Genomic DNA, 22,990 nt, shown 5'->3' on the forward strand with positions numbered 1-22,990 from the left:
CGTTCATATTCATTCTACAGTCATCTTTAGAATTAAGAGCACTTGGAAGTACATTTGGCTAATAGTTTGTTCTTGGTTTCCCAGTCCCGTCTGAAATGTTTTTGTAGTTTATATTTTGCGTGTTAGTGGAACTTTTATTTAGAAAAAAAAGCCTGCCTGTGTGACTCTTATTTTGAAAACCGCGAGATCTGATGCTGTTTTTTTTATTTTTTTTATCACTGACTTTAATTTTGAAAACAAGACAACAATAAAACGTTTCCCGTTTCTACAGCCTCTCGTGTGATTCTTGTTTGGCCTATGTTCCGTTAAAGCGAAACAAACTACATTCCAAATAGCTGTATTTTAATGCAATTTCGACTATTTTGTAAAAATCGAATCTTTAAGGATGTCCGAAAGTGGTTAAAGTAAAGTATTTTTCCGGTCTGCTTCCGGTTTCCACGTCTCGCGTTTGGCATATGCACGTTTACAGCTGCAATTATTTCTGCTCAAATTCAGACACTTTTACCTTCTACAGTCTCTTTTCAGCACATGTTTAAAAGGTTAACAGATGATCTAGTGACTTACTCAATCGTTTAATATCCTTGTTAATATTGGGGTGATTATTTTTGCACACATTTAGTGTAAAAATGTGTTGTTTGAGGCACTGATAATGGACAGAGATTTACTCAGACAATCTGTGTCGTATCATGGCGAAAACCTGTTGTCACTGTTAAACTGTGAACAAAATGAAAACCCAGACTTTAAACATGTGGCTGATGATCTCGCCAAGACTCTTGACCAAAGGTGAGTTGTGCATGGTTCGATCCCTTGTTTGAGTTGAGACCCCAATACCCTTTAAGTAGCCTGTTAAACATACTTATAGGAACTATCCCTTTAATACAGAGTAGTTATTCTGTCAAAAATAAATTAATAATAATATGATAATGCACTATAACCAATTACTGGACTGCATCTCGTTTCAAACATATGAAATGTTTTTTTTTCTTCTGTGGAACGCAAATTAAGACGTTTAACAGAACATTACTATTACTATAGAAACGATTATTTTCCGTCCAACACAAGTGAATAGAGACTAGAGCTCTATTCCATTTAAAAGCAGCATAGAAGTAGTCCATAAAACTTGTATCAATACAAATGTTTTATGCCATTTAAGAAAAAAAAAATAAAAACGTTTTGGTAAATCATAATTATGAGATTAAAAGTAATAATTTCGACTTTTTAAATCTAATAATTATTACTTGAGTTAGTTCACCCAAAACTTATATTCTTTCATAATTCTCTCATGTTGTTCCAAACTCGTGAGACTTCTGTTCATCTTCTAAAAAAAAAAAAGAAGATCTTTTAAATGAAATCTGATTTCTCTCCCTCCATTGACACTCCACTCCGAATCCATATGAATTGTGCGGTTTTCTGAAAAGATCAGGTCGCGTTATATGATGGACAGATTGAATTTAAGCTATTATACATATACAAATTGATCAGTGATCAGAAGCTCAACCATACTTGCTTGATGCGCAAGAATGAACCTCACTGGTTCTTCCTGAAGCTCAAGTGTGCTGCGTAACACGAGAATGAACCTCATTGGTTCTTGCTGAAGCTCAAGTGTGCTGCGTAACACGAGAACGAACCTCATTGGTTCTTGCAGAAGCTCAAGTGTGCTGCGTAACACGAGAATGAACCTCATTGGTTCTTCCTGAAGCTCAAGTGTGCTGCGTAACACGAGAATTAACCTCATTGGTTCTTCCTGAAGCTCAAGTGTGCTGCGTAACACGAGAATTAACCTCATTGGTTCTTGCAGAAGGTCAAGTGTGCTGCGTAACACGAGAATGAACCTCATTGGTTCTTGCAGAAGCTCAAGTGTGCTGCGTAACACGAGAACGAACCTCATTGGTTCTTGCAGAAGCTCAAGTGTGCTGCGTAACACGAGAACGAACCTCATTGGTTCTTGCAGAAGCTCAAGTGTGCAGCGGAACACGAGAACGAACCTCATTGGTTCTTCCTGAAGCTCAAGTGTGCTGCGTAACACGAGAATAAACCTCATTGGTTCTTGCAGAAGCTCAAACGTGCTGCGTAACATGAGAATGAACCTCATTGGTTGCACATCAAGTGAACATGCTTGAGCTACTGTTTACCACAACTAATGTGTTTGATGAATGTTTTTGTGAATAAAAAGCCTAAATTCAATCTGTTCATGTTAAAACGATCGTGTCTCTTCAGAACATTTGGATTAAACCGCTTAATTCATATGGATTATTTTTTTGATCTCTTTATGAACAACGGAGGGACAGAAAGCTCTCAGTTTTCATCAAAAATATCTTAATTTGTGTTCTGAAGTTGATTGAAGGTCTTACGGGTTTGGAATGAGGTTAAGTGAATAATGACCTAATTTAAATTTTTGGGTGAACCAACCCTTTAATATGTCATAATTTAAACTTTATGTCAGAGCTATGATTTAGTATTTTAGAATTTCAACTTTTTGTGTTTAGTATTATGATTTACCAAAGCATGAATTTTTTTTTTCTTGTGTGGCAGAAATGGGCTTCCATACACCTCTGAAGACATGCAAATTCAGTAAGGTTTTTTCTTTTCTTTTTTTTTTTTGGGTCGAGTGAAAAATAATGGCAAATATTATTTTAATTTTGAAATTACTATTATTATTTGTATCCAGGGGTCTGACTCAAATACTATAATAACATTATATACACTGATCAGACAAAACACCATGACCACCTTCCTTATTTTGTGTTGGTCCCCCTTTTGCTGCCGAAACAGCCCTGATAATCATTGTTATTCACTTCACCTCATAATCATAATGTTATGCCTGATTGGTTTATATATATATATATAACTATATACGCGCGCGCACACACGTGTAAAAGACATCTCTGATTGGTGGATGTGGTTCTTGGTTTAAAACAGGGATACAGAAGAGACAAGTTCTGTTCTGGAGCAGTTCATAGCCAGGAAAGCTGATCTTCTGTTTGCACCATCATGGAAATCATCTACACCAGCAGATGAATGGCAGGAGGAATCTGGAGGTGGACTGTCATCATTACCTTCAAATTAAATTCACAAACTTATGTCTGTTTAAAGGAATATTTCTCTCAAAAAGATTTATTCAACCTTATGTAGTTCAAAAGTTTTTGAACCACCTTATCCTGTTCTCTCTCTTCCATATAATGAAATTGAATGGGCACCAAAAGTTGAAGTAGTCCATATGAAGTGCGTTATATTCCATTGTAGCTTGACAACCCCAGTCCCCATTCACTTTAATTGTATGGAAATGAGCTACCAGGATATTCTTCTTCAACTCTTCTTCTAATGGTCACACTGATTGAGTATGTTGCTGTTTCAGAGGCGTACGCCATCATGCCCCCGTTGGAGCAGTTCATGGAGGTGTCGTTTGAAGAGAGACGCGAGCTCTTCTACAGGGACGTGGAGCGTGGAGACATGGTTATCGGAAGGATCAATTCTATACGAGACTTTGGTTTATTTGTAACTCTTCTCTGCACTGCTGGTGGACTGGAGAGGGATATCGAGGATCTAGAGCTAAAGGTTTGGGTGATTTATTTAATAATATTTTTTTTGTTCCTGAAGTGTGTAATTCTTAGCCACTAATGGCTGGCATCAGCAACAGAATTACAATTAATTATAATAGATTTTTAAATGAAAGAATTCATGATTCTTTTTAAAAAATAATGTTTATGGAAACTTGCTTCCACCACGGAATAAAAAAGGACATTGTTACTTTTTATCTCACAACTTTTTGTTATAGACCCTTTTCACATTTCCGAGTTTCTCCGAGCGGAAGTCGTCATAGTTGGGTTAAATATTATAGCTGTGAATGAGAGAATACATGAAATATTTTTTTTGTGTTCCCATTTGCTCATATAGCAAAAGAAAAACGCCACAGTAGTGATTTCACAACTTTCAAAAAGAGGGAAAAAATAGAGTGAGATTGATAACGGCAGTGAAAAGAGAGAAATATGTTAATTTTTACCATCATTCCCATAGACGCTATTACTAAACACCCTCACAGCAGCGGTAACTTTTTTTTTATTGTAATTTGATGCAAAAGTAATAAAATACAAAGTATTAGTGTTATAAATGTACATATATTTAAAAAAAAAAATGAGAAAAAATTTGCAGAAAAAAGTTGCAGGATTTACGATATTGTATCTCAAATAAGAATGGGCGATATCTTATCGTTTGCGATATACCGGTAATCGCACGATAAGAATTGGTCTTCCCGCGATAATAACGTTAAAGCTAAAGGCCAATTTATACTTCTGCGTCGAGTGTACGCCGTAGTGTACGCCGTAGGCTACGCGCGTAGCCGACGCCGTCGTGAGCATTTATACTTCTGCGCTGTTGTCTGCGTCAATGTGCAATTCCACATGCAGACGCTAGAAGGCAGTGTCCTCGGGCATGTAGGTGTAATCAAGAGAACAGCCGAAGAAGAAGCAGCTTGTTGTGTAGAATCTGTACATTCATGTCGGAATATCAGCAGCAGTGAGAGAGCGGCTTTTCTTGCAGCTTGAGTTGTTGTATCTAATACAAATTAAGCATCTCTAGTTGATTAGTAAAGTTAAATAAGGCGATCTGGCGCTGGAATGTGTTTGTGAAATTATGCGGAGCTCGTGGCCGCTGTTTTCACTAGCGGTGGCTCGAGCAATCGATTGCTGTTGCGGAGACTCCATTCACGAAAATGTACCCTAATGTGTCCCTGTTCTTGATATACAATTACTGATTGTGTCCCTGTTCTTGATATACAATTACTGATTAACATCTTTGGTTTTAATGAGAAAATAAATAAACTATACTCAGCGGATCTATGTATTTATTTACTACCATAAAGAATCGCTGGACTGCAAAATATTGTGTTATAGCAGACGTAAGGAACTATCATCCAATTTCTGGACACACACACACACACTCCTATCGCAGATTTTTTATTTATTTATTGACCTGAGGGAAGGGTTCTGGCAGACCAATCACAGCGCTTGCGGTCCGCGTAGAATTGACGCGTTGTTACATTTTTGGAGAGGTGCGCGTCAGGGTACGGCGTAGGGTACGGCGTAACCAACGCGTCTATGCGTAGGGTACGCCGTACCCTCTGCGTGCACTCGACGCAGAAGTATAAATTGGCCTTAAAGCCTAGTTGATGACACGACCAGTTCGCAGTTCACGTGCAGAGCGAAAACAACTGTGGCGGAGGAGATTATCACTAAACGAGGAGCTACCTCTACAATCTGGAACTGGCACACAAACACAGATATATTTTCACTCGCTGAGCACTTGGACTGAGAGCGTGAGTTTTCTCTCCGTCAAGCGATCTGTAAAGCACAATATTTTATTTCATCTCAATGAATGCACAGTGTAATTTGACACACCGTAAACACTGAAATGCTCTGTTTCTCACACACTCAAGGAGAGAGCGAGAGAGTTTTGGCACGCAGAATTGACATGCTACATGTAAACAATATTCTTTGTTGTATTTTCCTGTAAAATAATGCCGTTCATGTGGAATTATTCAGCCTTTATTAACAAGATGCTGCGAAAACGGCAACCTCATTGGCTGGCGCTCACCTATTTGATTTCAGCAAATCAATTCGAGTGAACACAGACAACGTGATTAATATTCATAAACCCAGCAGCTCCTCAATCCTTAGTGTGTGGTATATTGTACTTAGTTGTAGAATTCATAGTATTATTGTCTTATCTGTATTGTTATATATATTTTTTTTTTTACAGAAACACTGAATTACCAACCATGTCTTAAGCACCACTACCAGTCCTTAGTTCAGTAAAAATGACATATACATTCATACGTTTTCATTCGCACATGATTACCAAGTTTTAGTTCAAATCACTTAAAGATGCTTGCAGATATGTAGGAAACATGTTATATTCACCTACTTGTTTTTCAGAAAAATAATGCTACAGCCAGTTATGCTTTGAAATGTGCGTTCCGTGTGGGAATGTCTAAATGCAGAGGCGGACAGAGTATACAGCTTCATTACTTAAGTAAAAGTTCAGATACCCCTTGCTAAATTATAAGTAAAAGTACTACAGTCAGATGTCTGCTTAAGTAAAAGTACTGAAGTACTTGTTTTTAAAAGTACTTGAGTATCAAGAGTACATTTTCTAAATATTGCATTACTACTGCCACAGTGCTTACATTTATGTACAGAAACGTCCTACATGGAGTTATGAAAAATGTTAATGTTAATATCTTGAGAATGTAAAAGGAGTTGAAAGTAAAATCAAGTAATTTTCATATTTTTTACCGTGTTGCTCTATTTAACATTTCTCACTTGCCCACAAGGCAATAGCACAATGGCAACGCTCTGACAAACCTCTGCTAGAGTTTTAATGGATTTTTTTGCGCCAACATTTGAACCTGACTGTGTTAAACACACAGCATACTCAAGAACATCAAAGCAAATTCTCAGCTTACATTGATGTGTAATATCAGAAAAGAAAATGCAGCTAACAATTGTGTGTATGTGAGTTTCTCTGTTTTTTCATCAATCAAATCAATAAACCTAAACCAGCAAAGAAGGCAATATAGCAATGTTCTGACACACCTCTGAACCTGACCGTGTTATACACGCAGCATAGAGCAAAGAAGAGAAAATAATAAGATTAAAGAAAATCAGCTAATCAGCTGTGTTTAGGTCAGCGTACAAAGAAGGAAAAATAAAATTCAGCTCATTTGAGTGACAGTATTAAGCCACAGCAAACACTTGAAGCGAAAACTATCATTAACTTGTTCAGAAAATTGAAATAGTCTGGCGAGGTGGGGCCACGGGTTGGCACATTCCCGGGATGGACCTGCTGCGTCTTCATCCATTGTTTCGTCCATGGTTTCGTCTCTTATCTAAATCTGACCATGGAGTTGACTTTGTCGGAAAGCTGAAGGTGATTGCTGATAGGCTGTCCCAATCAGTGTTGCCTGCACAATCCAATCACGTTTGAAAGGGAAAAAACAAATGGAGGATATGTTTTTTTTTTTTTTTTTTTTTTTTAAAGGAGAAGTAACGGGTACTTACGGTTATGGATCGAAATTTAGCGGAGTAAAGAGTACAATATTTGCCTCTCAAATGTACTTGAGTAAAGTCATGAGTACTCCCCAAAAATAATACTCGAGTAAAGCACAGATCCCTCAAAATTGTACTAAAGTACTGAACTCTAGTAAATGTTCTCCGTTACTGTCTAGCTCTGTCTAAATGTTTTTGTTTTGGTCTGTATGATAACGCACGCTGCCGGTTTATCCAATAGTATTTCAACACCACATGTTGCCTGTTGGTGGAAAACACGGCGTATTGCAGCAGCCATGGAAGCCAGCAAACACACTGGGTCAGAGATCACAGATTCTAACCGACCTAAAAAGCCTCAGAATCCATCTAAAAATCTCTATGAACGAGAGCACATTAAAACACGGATAAATCAACTCATCAACATACAGTGTGGCTTTCATTGTCAATTGTGCTCACTTCTGTTGCGTTATCTCAAGCTGGCAACCCGTATGAGCGTTGAGTCTGAGGAGGAGGGGGCGGGGAAACAACGATCTCCAATATTTTGAATTTGGACTGCATTACCCATTTCACTAGGTGTCAATCCTACATACCGCACCTTTAAATTGAAATCATTATTTGTAATTTTGACATGGTTGAGATTATTACTTTTGCTGTTTGCGCTATTTTTGCCCCTGTTTGCACCATGAGAATATGAATACAGAAAATTACCCCATGATTTACTCACCCTCAAGTCATCCTAGGCCTATATGACTTTCTTCTTTCAGACGAATACAATCGGAGTTATATTAATATACTGACACTTTCATACTTTATAATGGCAGTGAACTGTGCTCACGAGTTTGAAGCACATCCATCCATTATAAAAGTGCTCCACACGGCTCTGGGGGTTAACAAAGGCCTTCTGAAGTGCATCGATGGAATTTCAATATTTAACATGTTATAAAGTAAAATATCTAGCTTCCTCTAGACTGCCTTCCATATTCAATTTACACAGAAAGTGTAACTCCTCTTGGAGTCCAAAACCATTACGCTATGTCCTAGTCATACGTCACGCCAGTTACGCTTTTTCCGTAAGTTGAATATTTCCATATTTCCATCCGGCGGTCTGGCGGAAGCTAGATATTTTATATTATAAAGTTTTAAATATGGATATTTTTCTTACACAAATGCATGGCTTTGCTTCAGAAGGCCTTTATTAACCTCCGGAGCCGTGTGGAGCACTTTTTATTATGGATGGATGTGTTTTTTTGAGCTTCAAACTTGTGAGCCCCGTTCATTGCCATCATGTTGTAATTTTCATTTTAAAGTGAACTAATCCTTTAAGTGGTTTCTGACGAGCTCCTCTGATTGGCCATTGCTTTCACACGCTCAACAGATATGATTGTGATTGGCTACAAAGCTCGACGCTTGTAAAAACACGCTGTAAATAGAAATCTTTTTTGCTCAGAGCGACAAACACTAATGAAAGCGTTTCAAAGCAGCGTCAATCAGCAGGTACCGAAAATACCTGTTACTCTGTACTACCGTTACTGCAGAATGCTGGTTCCATCAACTTTTCTTTTTAGCACCAAATGGTACCGGTTGTACTGGTATGTTTAACAACCCTAATCTCAGTTGTGAGAAGAAAAGTCAGAATTGTGAGCTGACTTAACTCACAACCATGAGTTGATAGCAACTTTTCTCTCAAAAATGAGATATAAGCTTGCAATTCTGACTTTTTTCCTCAGAAATGTGAGAGATAAACTCGTAATTGCGAGTTATAATGTTAAATGCTATTACTTTTAAGTCTTTAAATGGAAACCTTTGCTGAAAATGGTATTAAAGTTTTTCAAACCCATATGAAACCAACATGAACACTTAAAGTACATTTCTAAGAAATTAGCACAAAATATTTCTTAATTAGTTGTAGCTTGTCAGTCAAATGTAATTCTAAAACTAAATGTTATCTTTCAAAAGGCCCTCTGTCCAATAAGAAATGTACCTTCGACTGGAAATCATGATGATCCTCTGTCTTATTACCAAATTGGGGATTTAATCAGAGGTATGTTTTTTTATTTATTTAAGGTAAGCCAATGCATTAATATATAAAATGATTATTAGATGGGATAAAGTGATGTTTTATGCCACAGCGGGGGTGAAGGACATTGACCGTTACCACGAGAAGTTGACCCTATCACTGTATTCATCTTCGCTGGCTCCTCACTTGAGTAAAGTCAAGCTGGGTGTCATATGCAAAGAAGATCTTCCTCTTCATTACATGTACGTTGAATTAAGAAAAAAAACATTTACCCGTTTATCTCGGATTTCATGATGTTTATTGCTACTTCCACTCTTTCAGCCGGGGTGAAAAGGTGTCCACAGATAGCAACGAGACTTATGAGAAGCTTTTGGACGGCGCACTTGGTTTGTCCAACCCCTTAAATGTGGACTACCTCCTGGAAAAGCTGGGAATAAGTGGTGCACAAACTCCTTCGCTAATGAGGGGGTTACAGAGGTATATTCTATCATATACACCTTTATGTCAGTCCCAGTTTTATTGGTGTTTTCTCAATTAAACAGATTTTTTTATATATACAGTAAGCGCTTCAAAGAAGAGGATTTTGCAACGACTATTCGGAAGAAGCAGTCTGTATCCTGGGCCTTGAAATGGTTTGTTCTTACCAAATTTTTGAGATTGTCCTCACTGCAGCGCGATGTCGTACTGCATTAAATCTGCGTGATTTTCATCTTCCAGTGCAGTCGATTCTAAAGATTTTATTACTCACGTCAATCACAATGCTGATCGCCTACATACTGCTACAACAGATACGAACCCCTAAACTATCCTACATCCTAACCTTAAACTGGATTGCGGGAAAAAAGCACCCACTATGTATTGGATTTAATCCTGTTCGTCATCGCACTACAGGCTGCAGAGAGGACATCTAGAATTTTTTCCTTATATTCCATTAAATGAACACAATATTTGTTCATATTATTTAAAAATAATATATTTTTAATTTCTGATGTTTTAATTTGCATCAAGTCAGAAATGCCAGGGGTTAAACTTTACAGATATCAAATTGAAGAAAAGTCTTTCAATTGTTATCATTATCAGTAGTGTTTGGGGGTAATGCATTACAACTAACACGAGTTATGTTATCAGATTACTTTTGTAACAAACTCAGGCTTGATATTTGGTTTGAATCCATTTGCAGAAGTTTATTGAAACAATCAATCCAAAGGGACGGTCAAAAAATACAGGCTAGGGTCAATGGACAAAATAGACAGTCCAAAAACAGTAATCCAGTAAATGTGATATCCAATAAACAGGAATGGTCATAACAAGATATCACTATGGCAATGAAAAAAAAAACGCTCATTAAGGCAATCTGTAAACCCGAATAAGCTGGCAAAGCTAAAAAAAAAATGGAGGCAATCAGTTGTAAATCAGAACATGCAGAATTTTATTTTGTAACCATACGTTTTAATTGCTTGAACTCGAAATATTTGATTAAGCTAATGTATACATTTAACTTAAAAATATCATGTAATCTCACATTTTTAGTAGTGGAAACTTGACTTGCTTTAACTAGCAAATTCAATAAATGCCACCTTGCTAATTGGTTACACAATGCTTTGGTAACATTAGCAGAGCACTTTCTGAATAAATATAAGACATTTCACATATATCTGTTCTCAAACTAAGCTCATGCTCCACTTGTCACCCTACAAAAAAACAACATAACAAAAACTTTAAACTCTACTAAATCTCCCACTTAATGTTAATCTTGCACCAAAAAACAAAACAAAAACCCATAATATAACACTTAATTTTGGCATTTACTGTCCCTTTTGAATGTAATGTCAAAGCATGCTGTGAAATAGAAATCCCAGCCCAGTTTCGGTTACATTTTAGTTAAAGTTCATAAAACACAAAACAATGATACAGTTCAGATTACTTAAAATGTGTCTGTGTTGTGAACTCAAAAGAAAAAGAAAGTTTTAAATACTCATAGAAGTTAAGTTGATTGAACTAATTTGTTTAATTTGAGATGGCTCTATTCAAACCATTGCATTATTTAGAGCGTTAGGGTATACAGTGCAGGAAAAACTGGCAATACTTAGCAATGTGTTAGATGAAAGCATGGCTCTTTATACCAGAGAAGGTCTTATTATTGGGAGATATGAGGGTCTCTGGCTCTACCATTGGAGAAAGCGTAACCGCTAACTTCACAGATGCCTTGAAAACTGTCACGCAATTTCCTTATAAAACAGCATTTTTTTTCTGATGTAAACTCAAACATTTGTTTTGTATTGATCTATTTTTAAAGACCACACATTGAAGATTAACCGATGGGCTGTTGATTGATTTAAATAAGCTATTTCCTCACAACAGCAGTTTATTTCCTCTTGTTTTATTCCCTGCGTACCGCAGCGTTAGCAGGCGTTATGCTTTTTTTTTTTTTTCTGGCTAAGGTTGCAGGCTTGCCTTTAAATTGTATTATGCAAACATGAAGTGACTGTAGAGGAAATGGAGTGTGATCAGTATTTGAGTGAGGGCTCTGGTGGTTGGAGGGAGCAGATGTTACAACTTTTTTCAAGAAATTTGTAAAGTAACACTACCTTTAAATTTACAACAAAATATAGATAAGTAACGCAAGTTTCTTTGTTTCCCCATTTAAAATCATGACTAAGAGCAGAGGTGTTGTGTGTGAAAAGGATGGTTATTGTAGTTCTAGCATTTACTCATCTTGCAAAAAAAAGCCCAAAAAACAATTACGTATTATGCAAAATGAATAAAAACTGTGAAATGCAAACTCAGAATATTACACAATCCTGCAATAATTACACAAATATACTTTGTATTTAATCTAAATTTATTAACCAATGTCTTAGTGCTGACCTTCGACAAAAATTTCTCCATTGGGCGGCCGAATTCTCCACTAAATTTGTATATCTGGGGAGTTATTTGGGGGTGTTGGAGCTCCAACATCGTATGTATGAGGGTGGAAATCAACCCGCTGAAATTTTTTTTTACCCACGGCGACAACGTAAAAGTAGCTACATTTTCGCGGGAAAAGCTCTGACTTGGCAACACTGTTGAGCGCCGCCCTCTACTTTGCAGTCGTGATATTTGCATTTCCTTCAGCCTAAGGCTTTTTCATTTCACTTATGGACCTTTACACTTTGCCAACATTCATTTTGTTATTAAAAAACAAACAACCAAATCCAGCCCAGACGAAGAAAAAGTAACGCAAAAGTACAGTAACGCATTACTTTCTATAAAATGTAACTAACGCAATTAGCTACATTTTAGGGAGTAACACGTTAATGTAATGCATTACTTTTAAAAGTAACATTCCCCAGCACTTATATAATTTTTGGGTACCGCTTTACAACAAGGTCTCATTTGTTACAATTAGTTATTGTATGTAACTAACAGTAATTAAATGTTGTAACAAATATATTACTCAAAGTTGTCAGCTAAAAACTGTCAGCTGAACTGTTTGTTCATGTTACTTCACAGGGCATTAACTAATATTAACAAATACAACTTTTAATTTAAAAAAAATGTATTAGTAAATTCACAGGGCATTAACTAATATTAACAAATACAACTTTTAATAAAAAAAAATGTATTAGTAAATGTTGAAATTAACTAATACATGTATTAATGCTGTATAATTATTGCTCATTATTAGTTTACTAATGAAACCCTATTTTAGAGTGTTACCATTTTTAAAAATAATTTAATTTTGAATTGAGATGTGTGTTCAATATGTTATTACTGTTTTACTTGATGGTTACACCACATGACATTTTTATTATTGTTATTAAATTGGAATGTTCCTTGAAAATGCTATAAAAATTGGAAACGAACATAAATACAAATTAACAAACAAACACTCACTGAACATAAATACCGGTACAAGTAGTACATTTCCAAGAATTGTATTTGTCATTTAACCATTTACTAAATATTTAAGTCCAAAACTGAGTAAACGAGTGCTGACTGTATCATTTCTTCAAATCATTATAGTGTTAAAGCTGGTGTTGAACATTTCAAATCGGGTCGTCATGTAGAAGCAATGAATGAGTACAACAAGGCCTTAGAGATCGACACGAACAATGTGGAGGCGCTTGTGGCACGTGGAGCTCTGTAAGTCACATCACATTCATATAAAGAGTATTATTATCATGCAGTGTTGGCCATATTGTGGCTCGTGTAACATAATTACTGTTTTTTATTTTTTATTTTAGATATGCAACCAAAGGAAGCTTGATGAAAGCCATCAATGACTTTGAACTGGCATTGGAGAGCTGTCCTACGCACAGGAATGCTAAAAAATACCTCTGCCAGACGCTAGTGGAAAGAGGAGGACAGTATGTCATCAACAACTGTGTTACTTTAATTCTGACATGAATTACATCAAGACTATGCTGTCAGGCTTATATCCCACCAAACGGCATTTATTTTATGTTCATAATCTTGAAACGTCACAAGAATGCATTGAATTGCTCTGATTCAACAAAGCATTCATTACCTGAGCTATTTATTATTTTAAGACAAGATCCAACCTGTCTGAGGCGTAGCATTAACCGTGTTTACATGCCCAACCAGATTAAAGCGATTATTCTGGTTACATTCTTGTTCCAAACAAAAGATGAAATGTTCTATAAGTTGAACATCTATTCAGAATATTCCCGTACGTGTCATGCATGTTTTTGTTCTTACTATTAACGTCTGGAAATGCCAAAGCTCATTCCATCTGTTGTATATTAAACCTTAATTAAGAGCCACACCCACCTATTAAGCCCTGTGCCACCGAAATTACCCAGAACAATTTGTACCAGGAACTTTTTTTTACAGGAATCCCCCCCCCCCCCCCCAAACCTGCTACTGTCTGCGTTTCCGCTGCAGTCTAAAGTACCGTGAAGATTAGGCAAATTAGTCCAGAGACGTGGGACTGTTCCTCCCAGTCACCGACGGACAGTAATCATTTTTGTGCAACAATAGCAAGTATGGAGGAGATGCAAGCAGCGCTGCTTTTGCTAGTTATGTATTGTTTTACTAAAGAGATAATTAACAAAACAGCGGAAAAGAGACGAGCACTGATACTAAAGCATATTCTGAAAGCTCGTAAAGCTAGATTTAAAATAAGACAATGTATGTTATTATCAGCTATTACGGACATTGACCGTGTGATTGCTAAGACAACGCGCGCCATCGGACAGAAAGAGCAAGACTTTTAAAAATGGCGGTTGAAATAAAATGCTGCGTGAGCTCAACCAATCAGCATGTTCAGCGCCCAAGTCCCACCCCCGAAAGTTCCAGAACTTTGAAAAAGTACTACCTCGTGAGCAGGGGAAATATTTACCTGGAACTTCATTTAGACCCTGGTTCCTGTGGTCGAAACACACGAGTATCACCCCAAAGTTCCTAGGGAAAGTTCCTGCGGTGGGAACGCGGCTTTACTAGCCTGGATGCCAGCCGGACTTAGCCCCGCCCACAACATTTGAGGTTTGGAAGTTTGGTCTGGACTTGATCCGTTGTGGAGCAACTATGCTCGAACCAGAGGTTTTCGGACGATGAAATTGTCAGGGCGGGCTTTATACGATGATGGACAGATGATTAACAGTAACGTTATCATCCACGTCACCAAAGAGCGTTTGGGTTGAATTCGTTCTAATCCTAAACGGAGAACTTGTTTGTATATGCATTCACCTTTACTATTTCTCTCCAAAATTATTGCGTTGGTAAGTATTTATTTTAATTATTTTTACAACAGCAGCAAAGATCGTTTACACTAATCATCATCTACTTCTTCCAGCGTGCATGCAGTTGAGTTCTGTTGACAACTATGAGTCGCCCAGCACGTCACTTACTCCGTTGCCTGATTGGTTGTAGGTCTATCCAATTGAGTGCTGACGCATTTTCTTTCCTGGTTCGGTTGAACCCGCCTCATAATCACTGCCCAATGAAGCAGTATCAGAATCACATTGACTAGAATCCGAGCATGATGACGTCAGGCTAACCTATTACATCATTGCCACGGACCAATGGGAGTTCGAAAAGTGTTTACCAGCCGGTGCGAAATTTTTGAAAGTTTCCTTTGGCAAGCTGTTTCGAGCTTCGTTTTGCCCTTATTTGGTTCGAAATTACGTCAACCGGTCGTTCTTCAATTTCGCTTGAAGTATATCGGGGCCTTTGATATTTTTAACAACTGAATATTAATGCCATAGAAGCTAACAAAACACCATACCAGCCACTTATGAACAGAAACACTCGTTACATAATTTATGAACAATACTTTTACCATAAATGTTTAATTTGCCAAATACCAATATAGACATTGTAGCTTGGAAGACTGCATTAATATCGCTTTTATAATAATTTTAGAATGCCTTTTAACTCTTCCAAAGATGTTTTGACGGTGATCTGATCTTTTCTGCTTAGACTTGAAGAGGAAGAAAAGTTGGTGACCGCTGAGGGTCTTTACAAAAGAGCCGTGGTGTTAGATGACACGTTTCAAGAGGCAGCAGAGGCTCTGGAGAAACTTCAGATACGCATCCAGGTGAGCTGGATAAACCTGCCCGTCACAAAATACATCAGGGTTCCTACGCAGTATGGAAAAGTATTCTTGGTACCATATTACAGAGCATCTAAAAGGACCTTTGCAAAAATAAAAAAATATACAGACTTAACTTGGCGTATAGGACAATGCACACTGAGCCACCTATAGTGTCATCAGTTAATTTCGTGGCATGGTTTCTCCGCTGCCACAGAGTATGCGTTAAAGCAGACCTGAGTCCTTGAAATATGATGTACTGCCCTATCGAAAGCCAAATTTCGACTTTTTTTTACAGTACAAGTCTTTTTTATTTATTTTTTTTACCCTTGAACTTAGCATATAGGACAATGCGCACAGCTGTATTGTGCCAGTAGCTCATTTTGTGTCATGGTTTCTCTGCCACCACAGAGGCTGCATTCAAAAAAAAATTTACAGTACCAATCTTCTTTAGAGACCCTTGAACTTGACAAATAGGACACAATTCGTGTCATGGTTTCTCCGCTGCCACACAGGATGCGTTAAATTGGACATTAGGCCTTGAATATTAGAGGTACTATCCTAAGGAAAGCCAATTTTTGAGCAAATAGATCTCTATCAATTCATGTGCATCCTTGCTCTCGTTTTCTTCATAGTAAGATGGCGGTTATACACAAATGAAATGGGTTACAGAAATTAAAATATAATATAAAACTAGAAAAAACTAAAACCTCCAGTGCGCTATGTGAATAGTTAAATATCATAGAAAATATAATAGAAAAAAACTGAATAGTTTCTCGAGAGCATGAAAATTGTTTTTATTTTAGGGGCTTTGTATGGTGCCACTTTGAGAAAATCACAAAAAAACCTAAGAAAAAAAAAATATTTACAAATGTAAAGCTGATAATCTTCAGGCTTGAAATTTGAGTTTGTAAAAGTATGGAATGTTGAAATGGAGATGTGTAGGAACCCTGATACATGATTGGCTGCCACTGCAAATTTAATCAGACAACTAGCTTCAGTATTTCAGATACATAGATATGTCATGCGTTAAGATACTGCATTTCAACTTTTTTTTCGTTATCAAAAACAAACTTGCATGACGTTTATGTTAACTGATAAGTATTGAAGTACTGATGAAGTATTTTTGTCATTTATGTGCCTATCTGCTCTTGGACCTGTGAAACCTGACTGATGGGACCTTTAACCCTGATTGCACTGGGTTGACATAAATGCCCCATGTGGACATAAAACCCCCCCTCCTCCTTTGGTTTGTATTCTGTTCCTGGTACTACGGTAAATTAATCTTATGATCATGGCTAAATATAAAATGTTATCTCGCCTTTTGTTTTTGCTTAACTTCCTGACGCCGAATACTTCGCTTGGGTGTGAAAACGGCACTTGTGTGAAATTGCTCGTCCTGTGTGCTGCACGCCTGCTTGCTTGATGAATTTCCTTATAATTATTCCAATTTTACCCTGTCAATGAACTGCTTTAAAGAAATCACTTAAATTGAAAGAACAGGAAGCTGCCAAAGAGCAGGAAAGAACTAAGACCGGGGAGACAAGTGCAGAGAAATTGCGTAAAATCCTAAAAGAAGAGAAAAGGTAACATAAACACCACGATGTTGATTCACGTTTTTATTCCTGTTAAGCACATATTTGGTCACATACACAATGCAGCGGTTCATTTATTTACGGAAATCAGGAAGTAAAGGCCTGTTCACACCAAGGACAATAACCATAACTATTAAGTTTTATTAGTATTAATAGTGGGTAACACTTTACAATCAGGTCTCATTTGTTAACACTAATGTATTAACTAAAATGAACTAACAATGATCAATACATTTTACATTATTTATTAATCTTTGTTAGTGTTAGTTAATACAAATCCAGCTGTTCATGTTAGTTCACAGTGCATTAACTAATGTTAACAAATACAACTTTTGATATAATAATGTATTTGTAAATGTTGAAATAAGATGAACTAAGATCAATAAATGCTAGAAGTATTGTTCATTCTTAGTTCACGTTAACTAAAGTTGTTAACTGATAAAGCCTTATTGTAAAGTGTTAACCAATAGTGAAGTCCAAACTAAAACTATAACTATAACAACGCAGAGGAACGATATTGTTAGAATCACTTAGGACGTTTTTTTTTCTTCCAGCAGCTGAATTATAAAGACATTGACAGCCAACCAGAATCTACTCTACTTTAAAGAGAGCATATAAAGCGTCACACGACATAAATGCAGTGCACTTATAAGAAACAGAACATAATCGTGCGTTAATATGTATTTCTTGGTGTTAACATGCCTTAACAACTGAATTTACATTAAATCTGCATTGTGGGAAACCATGGATAGACAGATCGTAAATTTGATCATTTTAAAACGTTAAAGAATTTAAATTAGGGCTGGGCAATATACTTGAATATTCACAATATATTTCTGATTGATATTGTGATGTAAATTTAAGCAACATTGTAAATGCCATGATGATTTACTATGATGATATGTTTCCAAAAGATTGTGTCATAAATGCCCTGATACACTCACAACAAAGTTCTTTTTCGTTCTTCGCTTAGAGGGATAAAACAAAGTTCGAAATACGTGAGCAGCGATTTACTGTTAGTGAACATCCGACGCCACCCACTCTGCTTAGAGCGACGGTTAAATTAATATGTAAATGTGCTGCGCGCTTTCCTCTTAATAACAAAATAAACACACGACAAAACAGCTAGCATTTTAATAAAGCTTAAGAAAAGCATCTGATCATAGCGATGTGGATGTTTGCACAAGCTCTGCTGTTCAGCACTCCAGTAAAGTCTTGTCACGTTTATTTATATAAAACTTTATACAATAGACAGCTTAAAATTAACCGTATTAAACATTAAAAAAAAGTCTCGTTTCATCAGAAGTACAACTTTAGTTTCTGCAATAAAGCGGCTCTCCAGTGTGTTCATGTTTTCACTCGCAGACGTCTGACCTCGACCAACTGAACAGGAGAAATGAACCAGAAAAGATTTAAATGTGAAAGAAGGCGGAGCCTCAGAGCCACACCCACCTATTACGTAATCGCCACGGACCAATGGTCGTGTTTTCCGGAAAAGTTTGCAGTTTCGAACTCCCAAAACAAACTTCAAACGAACTTCGTTTCGGCCTGATTTTGTTCAAAATGACATCACATCAGTTCGTGCTTCAGTTTCACTTGAAGTATATCGGGCCCTTTGGAGTAGGTTTATAATCCCATCCTGTCTTTCTACTCTCAAATATGAGAATTTTTTTAAGCACCTTTGATTTAAACTTTGAGTTAAGTTTAAAGGTACAATATGTAATTTTTTTATTAAAATATTCAAAAACCACTAGAACAGTGTTATATATTTTGTGTACTTGCATTATCCCAAATGTTTCCAAGAATGTTTAAATCCAGAGAAATTGGCAATTTTAACAAGAACATGGACCATGTACATGCGTCACCAATCAATGACATCATACCCGCGTTACCCTTTTGAAAGGGAATATTCAAAAAGCCATAATAGGGGCACTTTAACATTTTTCAGCTGAAATAAAATCAAAAAAGCAGCGTCAAGTGGTTCCATGCAACTATATTGAGTAATTTTTACAAATAACAATTTAGTTGAAAAAAAGAAATTCAAGTAAAGCAAATACAAATCATTTGAATTTGTCACTGTTACATAATATTAATATGTGCAGTTTACTTAATGTTATGTTAAATGAATAGAAGTTTGTTAGGTGAACACATGTATCGATTTAATTGACCTTTTTAAATTAACTATTTGCTCTACAAGTGTAAGTTTAAAACTATTAAATAACAAGCATATTTTTAGAAACAAAATGCAAAAATAACTAATTGGACAAACTTCAGGAATTCCATCCAATAAATGTGTGTATGTGAGTGCCCATAGCCTAAACACAGGCACCATTTTTCTGCATAATGATAACCACAAAAATACAGAAACTCCTCTAAATGTCCAACATAACTGAACATTAAACACTAACATAAACTAACAACACTCCCTTTACTGAAAAACACATAAAATAACAATTTAATCCCTAAATTTACTCTCCTAATGCAGTCCCTTCCAAAGCATTCTGGGAACTACATATCCACTACTCAGTTTTTGTTTCACTCTGAAATGTTAAGTTGACCGAACAAACACTTAAAGCTGACAATACAATTTTTTTATAGAAACAACTCACTAAATTTAAGATCATGTAGTTACTTGAGTTTTTGTAAGTAATGTAAACAAGGATGATTTGAGTGCAGCTAACAACAGTGAAAGTTATTTTTCTTTTTTAGTGTATCGCGAGTCGACTCGTTGCCTAAGAACTTTATTATGACTGGTTTAATTTTCGGTTAATGTTTTCCATTTAAAAAAAAATCATTTTGCTGCATCATGTATTGAATATCATCAAAAGCTCAAACTATGAACATTATTAAACTATCGCCTAGCCCTGATTTAAAAATGGTTCGTCACTCTCAAAACTTGGCATTGTGTATGTGACCATTCAACTCTATTCTTCCATCAAAACAAGGTAAGAACTCTTTTATGCTTTACTCTTTTAATCGCTGTCAATGTCCCATGCAAGTTTCAGTGTGATGTTTGCTTCCATATAGAATGAAGAGGAAAAGGAAGCGGTCGACCTCTTCCTCTACGTCCTCAGATACGTCTTCAACTACAGGCGACGACTCTCCTTCAACGAGTCGTAAAAAATCGAAGAAGCGGAAACACAAACGCCGACGCTCGTCTCACGGCAGTAAGAAACACAAGCGGCGAGTGTCGTCTTGTAGCGATAAAACGGCGGAGGACGACTGGTTTCCGGCTCCTGCGAACACCTCCGCCTCATACATCAACCAGAAACAATCCATAACCAAACTCCTCAGCGAAGGAGAACAGTCCTGGGGCAAAAGCCAATATGAGGACAGCAGAGGTAGGTTAGAAGACGCCATCGACAGAAGTCCGGAGAACGTCAAATACGGGTCTAGACCCGGAGGTCCTGATGGAAACGGTGAGGTTTACGCGACTCACAACACCTCAGAACGTGCCAGAAACAGGAGGGATTCTTCCTCCTCAACCCAATCCGAATATTCTCACAAATCTGATCGCTACTCTAAGGAATGTTTCTCGCAAGGCAGAAAACACAGCGAATCGGAACGAGGCAGGAATGAGATGATGGATAGAGCGGAGAGAAATAGTCACGATCAAGATGGACGCAAGTCTTCCGCCGGAACCCTAAAAAAAGAGCTTCCTTCCAATTTGCTGGACATTTTTAGTCAAATCGACAAGTTTGAGAAGGAGAAAAAGCAGAAGTAGTCAATCTTTAGGGTTCAAGTCCCATTTTTCTTACCGATAGCTCAGATGTGGTACGAGTAACACTAGTACTAGCAGGTTTGAGCTTCAATTATAGTGATTTAACCATATGATAGATTGATACGCTGATCAAAACTGTTTATTTTCATAATTTCAGGTTAGATATATTTTCTTTTGGGGAAGCAGCCTGTAAAAACTAAGAGCAATGGCCAAAATGTGCCGTGCGAATGATGCCTCAGTATTATAAATTGCCTTCAGTGTATTGTCAGTGTTCAAATAAACACATGTAATGGCCAAAGTGCTGTCGTGTAGTTTTTGAAAACATCCTACAAAGTTTTAGATCTGAAGGTGCACCGTATATAAAGTTTTTGTCTCTCAAAAGAGTCAATTAAACAAATCGTTTTTAAAAACGAATCCCAAGACGAAACGTTAGCAAATTTGCCCGCATTTTTCAGCGTCCTTTGCATTTTTAAACAGTTCCTGAACGTGCACCGAAATAAATTTAGCAAATAATTGCACTAAACTAACAAATGGCGACAGACAGTAAGATTGATCAGATTATAGGATATCACTTACTCAGACATTCTTACTCCGATTCTGAGTGTTCAATCGGCCTGAAGTGCCATAAACTACATTGATACTTACCATTGAGTTCTCATTGACTTTCTGGTTTATCAGCAACTCTGGACGTTTCCTCGTCGGACTCTGGCTCGAATTGGTAAGGCAAAATTGATGCCATGTCTGTTCATACACTGTATAAAACGTTCAACACTTGACAAACGGTAATCCAGTAATGGCGATAGGCGTTCCGTTTCCAATTACAACTGACTGGGTCATCTGACCAATCACCGCAGATTAGCGCCGCGCAAAGGAGGGGTTTGGAAAAATTAATCCTTGAGTGAATCCTTTTGGAGTCGTTGAGCAAATAAGGTAAAAATACATGCATATTATAAGACAATAAAAGTGTTTTTTGACATTGCCATGCATGTAAACCTGTTGTTGGGGACTCCCAAAACAAAAATGGGAACCTTTAAAATGCCATAATAGGGGCACTTTAACGGTATTATCCGCCCATTGGAGTCGTGGACTGGGGTTCAGAAAGCCAAATGATCAATTGAGCCATATTCAAGTTTTAGGACTTTGCACACTAAAATGTAATGCAGACTTTCAAAAAATATGCTCTGATCAAGCTAAAACGCTTCAACTTTATATCTTGATTATTGGCATTCGACAGTTAACTTGTGTCAACTTGGTTGCTCTTTTTGGTATTACTGAATTATGTAAAAAAAATTTAAATGCAATGAAAGTGTATTAAAGTTATTAAATGTATTAAAATTAAATAAGCTCATTTTCCAACTCCCTTAGAGCAGTGGTGGAATGTAACGATTACTTTGTTACTTTACTTAAGTACATTTTTCACATCTCTGTACTTTACTTAAGTAAAATCAAAAGTGCATACATTTTACTTTTACTTTGTTACATTTTGAAGCAATTAATATACTTTTCTACTACATTTCTACAATGTTCCGTTACATTTTCTGATCAGTTTCAGGGCTCGACATTAACGGCTGTCCTCTTGTAATGAACTGACAAGGTTGCGCTGTGGACGCTCGCGCAGCCTCATGACGAGAAATGGAAACACATCAGCACCGCTCACACAGAGAAACTCAGTCACATACTGTTTTTATATTTGACATAATAATACAGTTAAAAACATCACACGACCAAGAGTGTTGTTTTCCTGGATACCATCACAACTGAAAATGTGTCACTTATTTCATATGACACTGACAGTTCCAAACAATTAATTTACAAAAAGTCAATTACATATTTTAGTTCTATTTCAGCAGAGAAAATAGTTCCAAACAAAGATCACAGCAGAACCATAACGGATCTCACAGCAACAGAGCTTTACTGAATGATTCAGCATTTTGAATGAATCGGTTGAATCAAAGATTCAATCCCCTGTTCATAAACGACTGCATCATTCTTGAACGAACGTTTGAACAAATCGATTCAATGATTCACTCATTAATACCTGCCGCCACCTATTGGCAGTTTAGTTTCATGTTAAAACAT

At 36.8% G+C, this 22,990-nt stretch overlaps 1 protein-coding gene across 2 annotated transcripts; it reads left to right on the top strand.

Moving 5' to 3' along the window:
* Positions 1-226: 226 nt before the first annotated feature.
* ttc14 (tetratricopeptide repeat domain 14) lies at positions 227-21,206 on the top strand. 2 transcript variants are annotated; one of them, XM_079808588.1, is made up of 13 exons: positions 227-783; positions 2,533-2,571; positions 2,920-3,038; positions 3,356-3,555; positions 9,000-9,084; positions 9,173-9,302; positions 9,382-9,537; positions 9,621-9,692; positions 13,066-13,185; positions 13,287-13,409; positions 15,484-15,601; positions 17,075-17,181; positions 20,218-21,206. In XM_079808588.1, exons 1-13 carry the CDS (start codon positions 650-652, stop codon positions 20,912-20,914), a joined length of 2,100 nt encoding a protein of 699 aa, XP_079664714.1. In that variant the 5' UTR covers positions 227-649; the 3' UTR covers positions 20,915-21,206. The 2 variants fall into 2 exon arrangements, with proteins under 2 accessions (XP_079664714.1, XP_079664715.1); XM_079808589.1 differs by lacking the exon at positions 2,533-2,571 and having other exon boundaries at positions 241-783.
* Positions 21,207-22,990: the final 1,784 nt, after the last annotated feature.

Source organism: Gobio gobio (genome assembly GCF_949357685.1).
Source record: "Gobio gobio genome assembly, chromosome: 24".
NCBI classification, from domain to species: domain Eukaryota; kingdom Metazoa; phylum Chordata; class Actinopteri; order Cypriniformes; family Gobionidae; genus Gobio; species Gobio gobio.

Coding starts and splice junctions, on each gene's coding strand:
- ttc14 (XM_079808588.1), top strand. CDS start 650: ATGGACAGAGATTTACTCAGACAATCTGTGTCGTATCATGGCGAAAAC. Junction 2,572..2,919: donor TCTGAAGACATGCAAATTCA/GTAAGGTTTTTT, acceptor GGTTTAAAACAG/GGATACAGAAGAGACAAGTT. Junction 13,410..15,483: donor CTAGTGGAAAGAGGAGGACA/GTATGTCATCAA, acceptor TTTTCTGCTTAG/ACTTGAAGAGGAAGAAAAGT.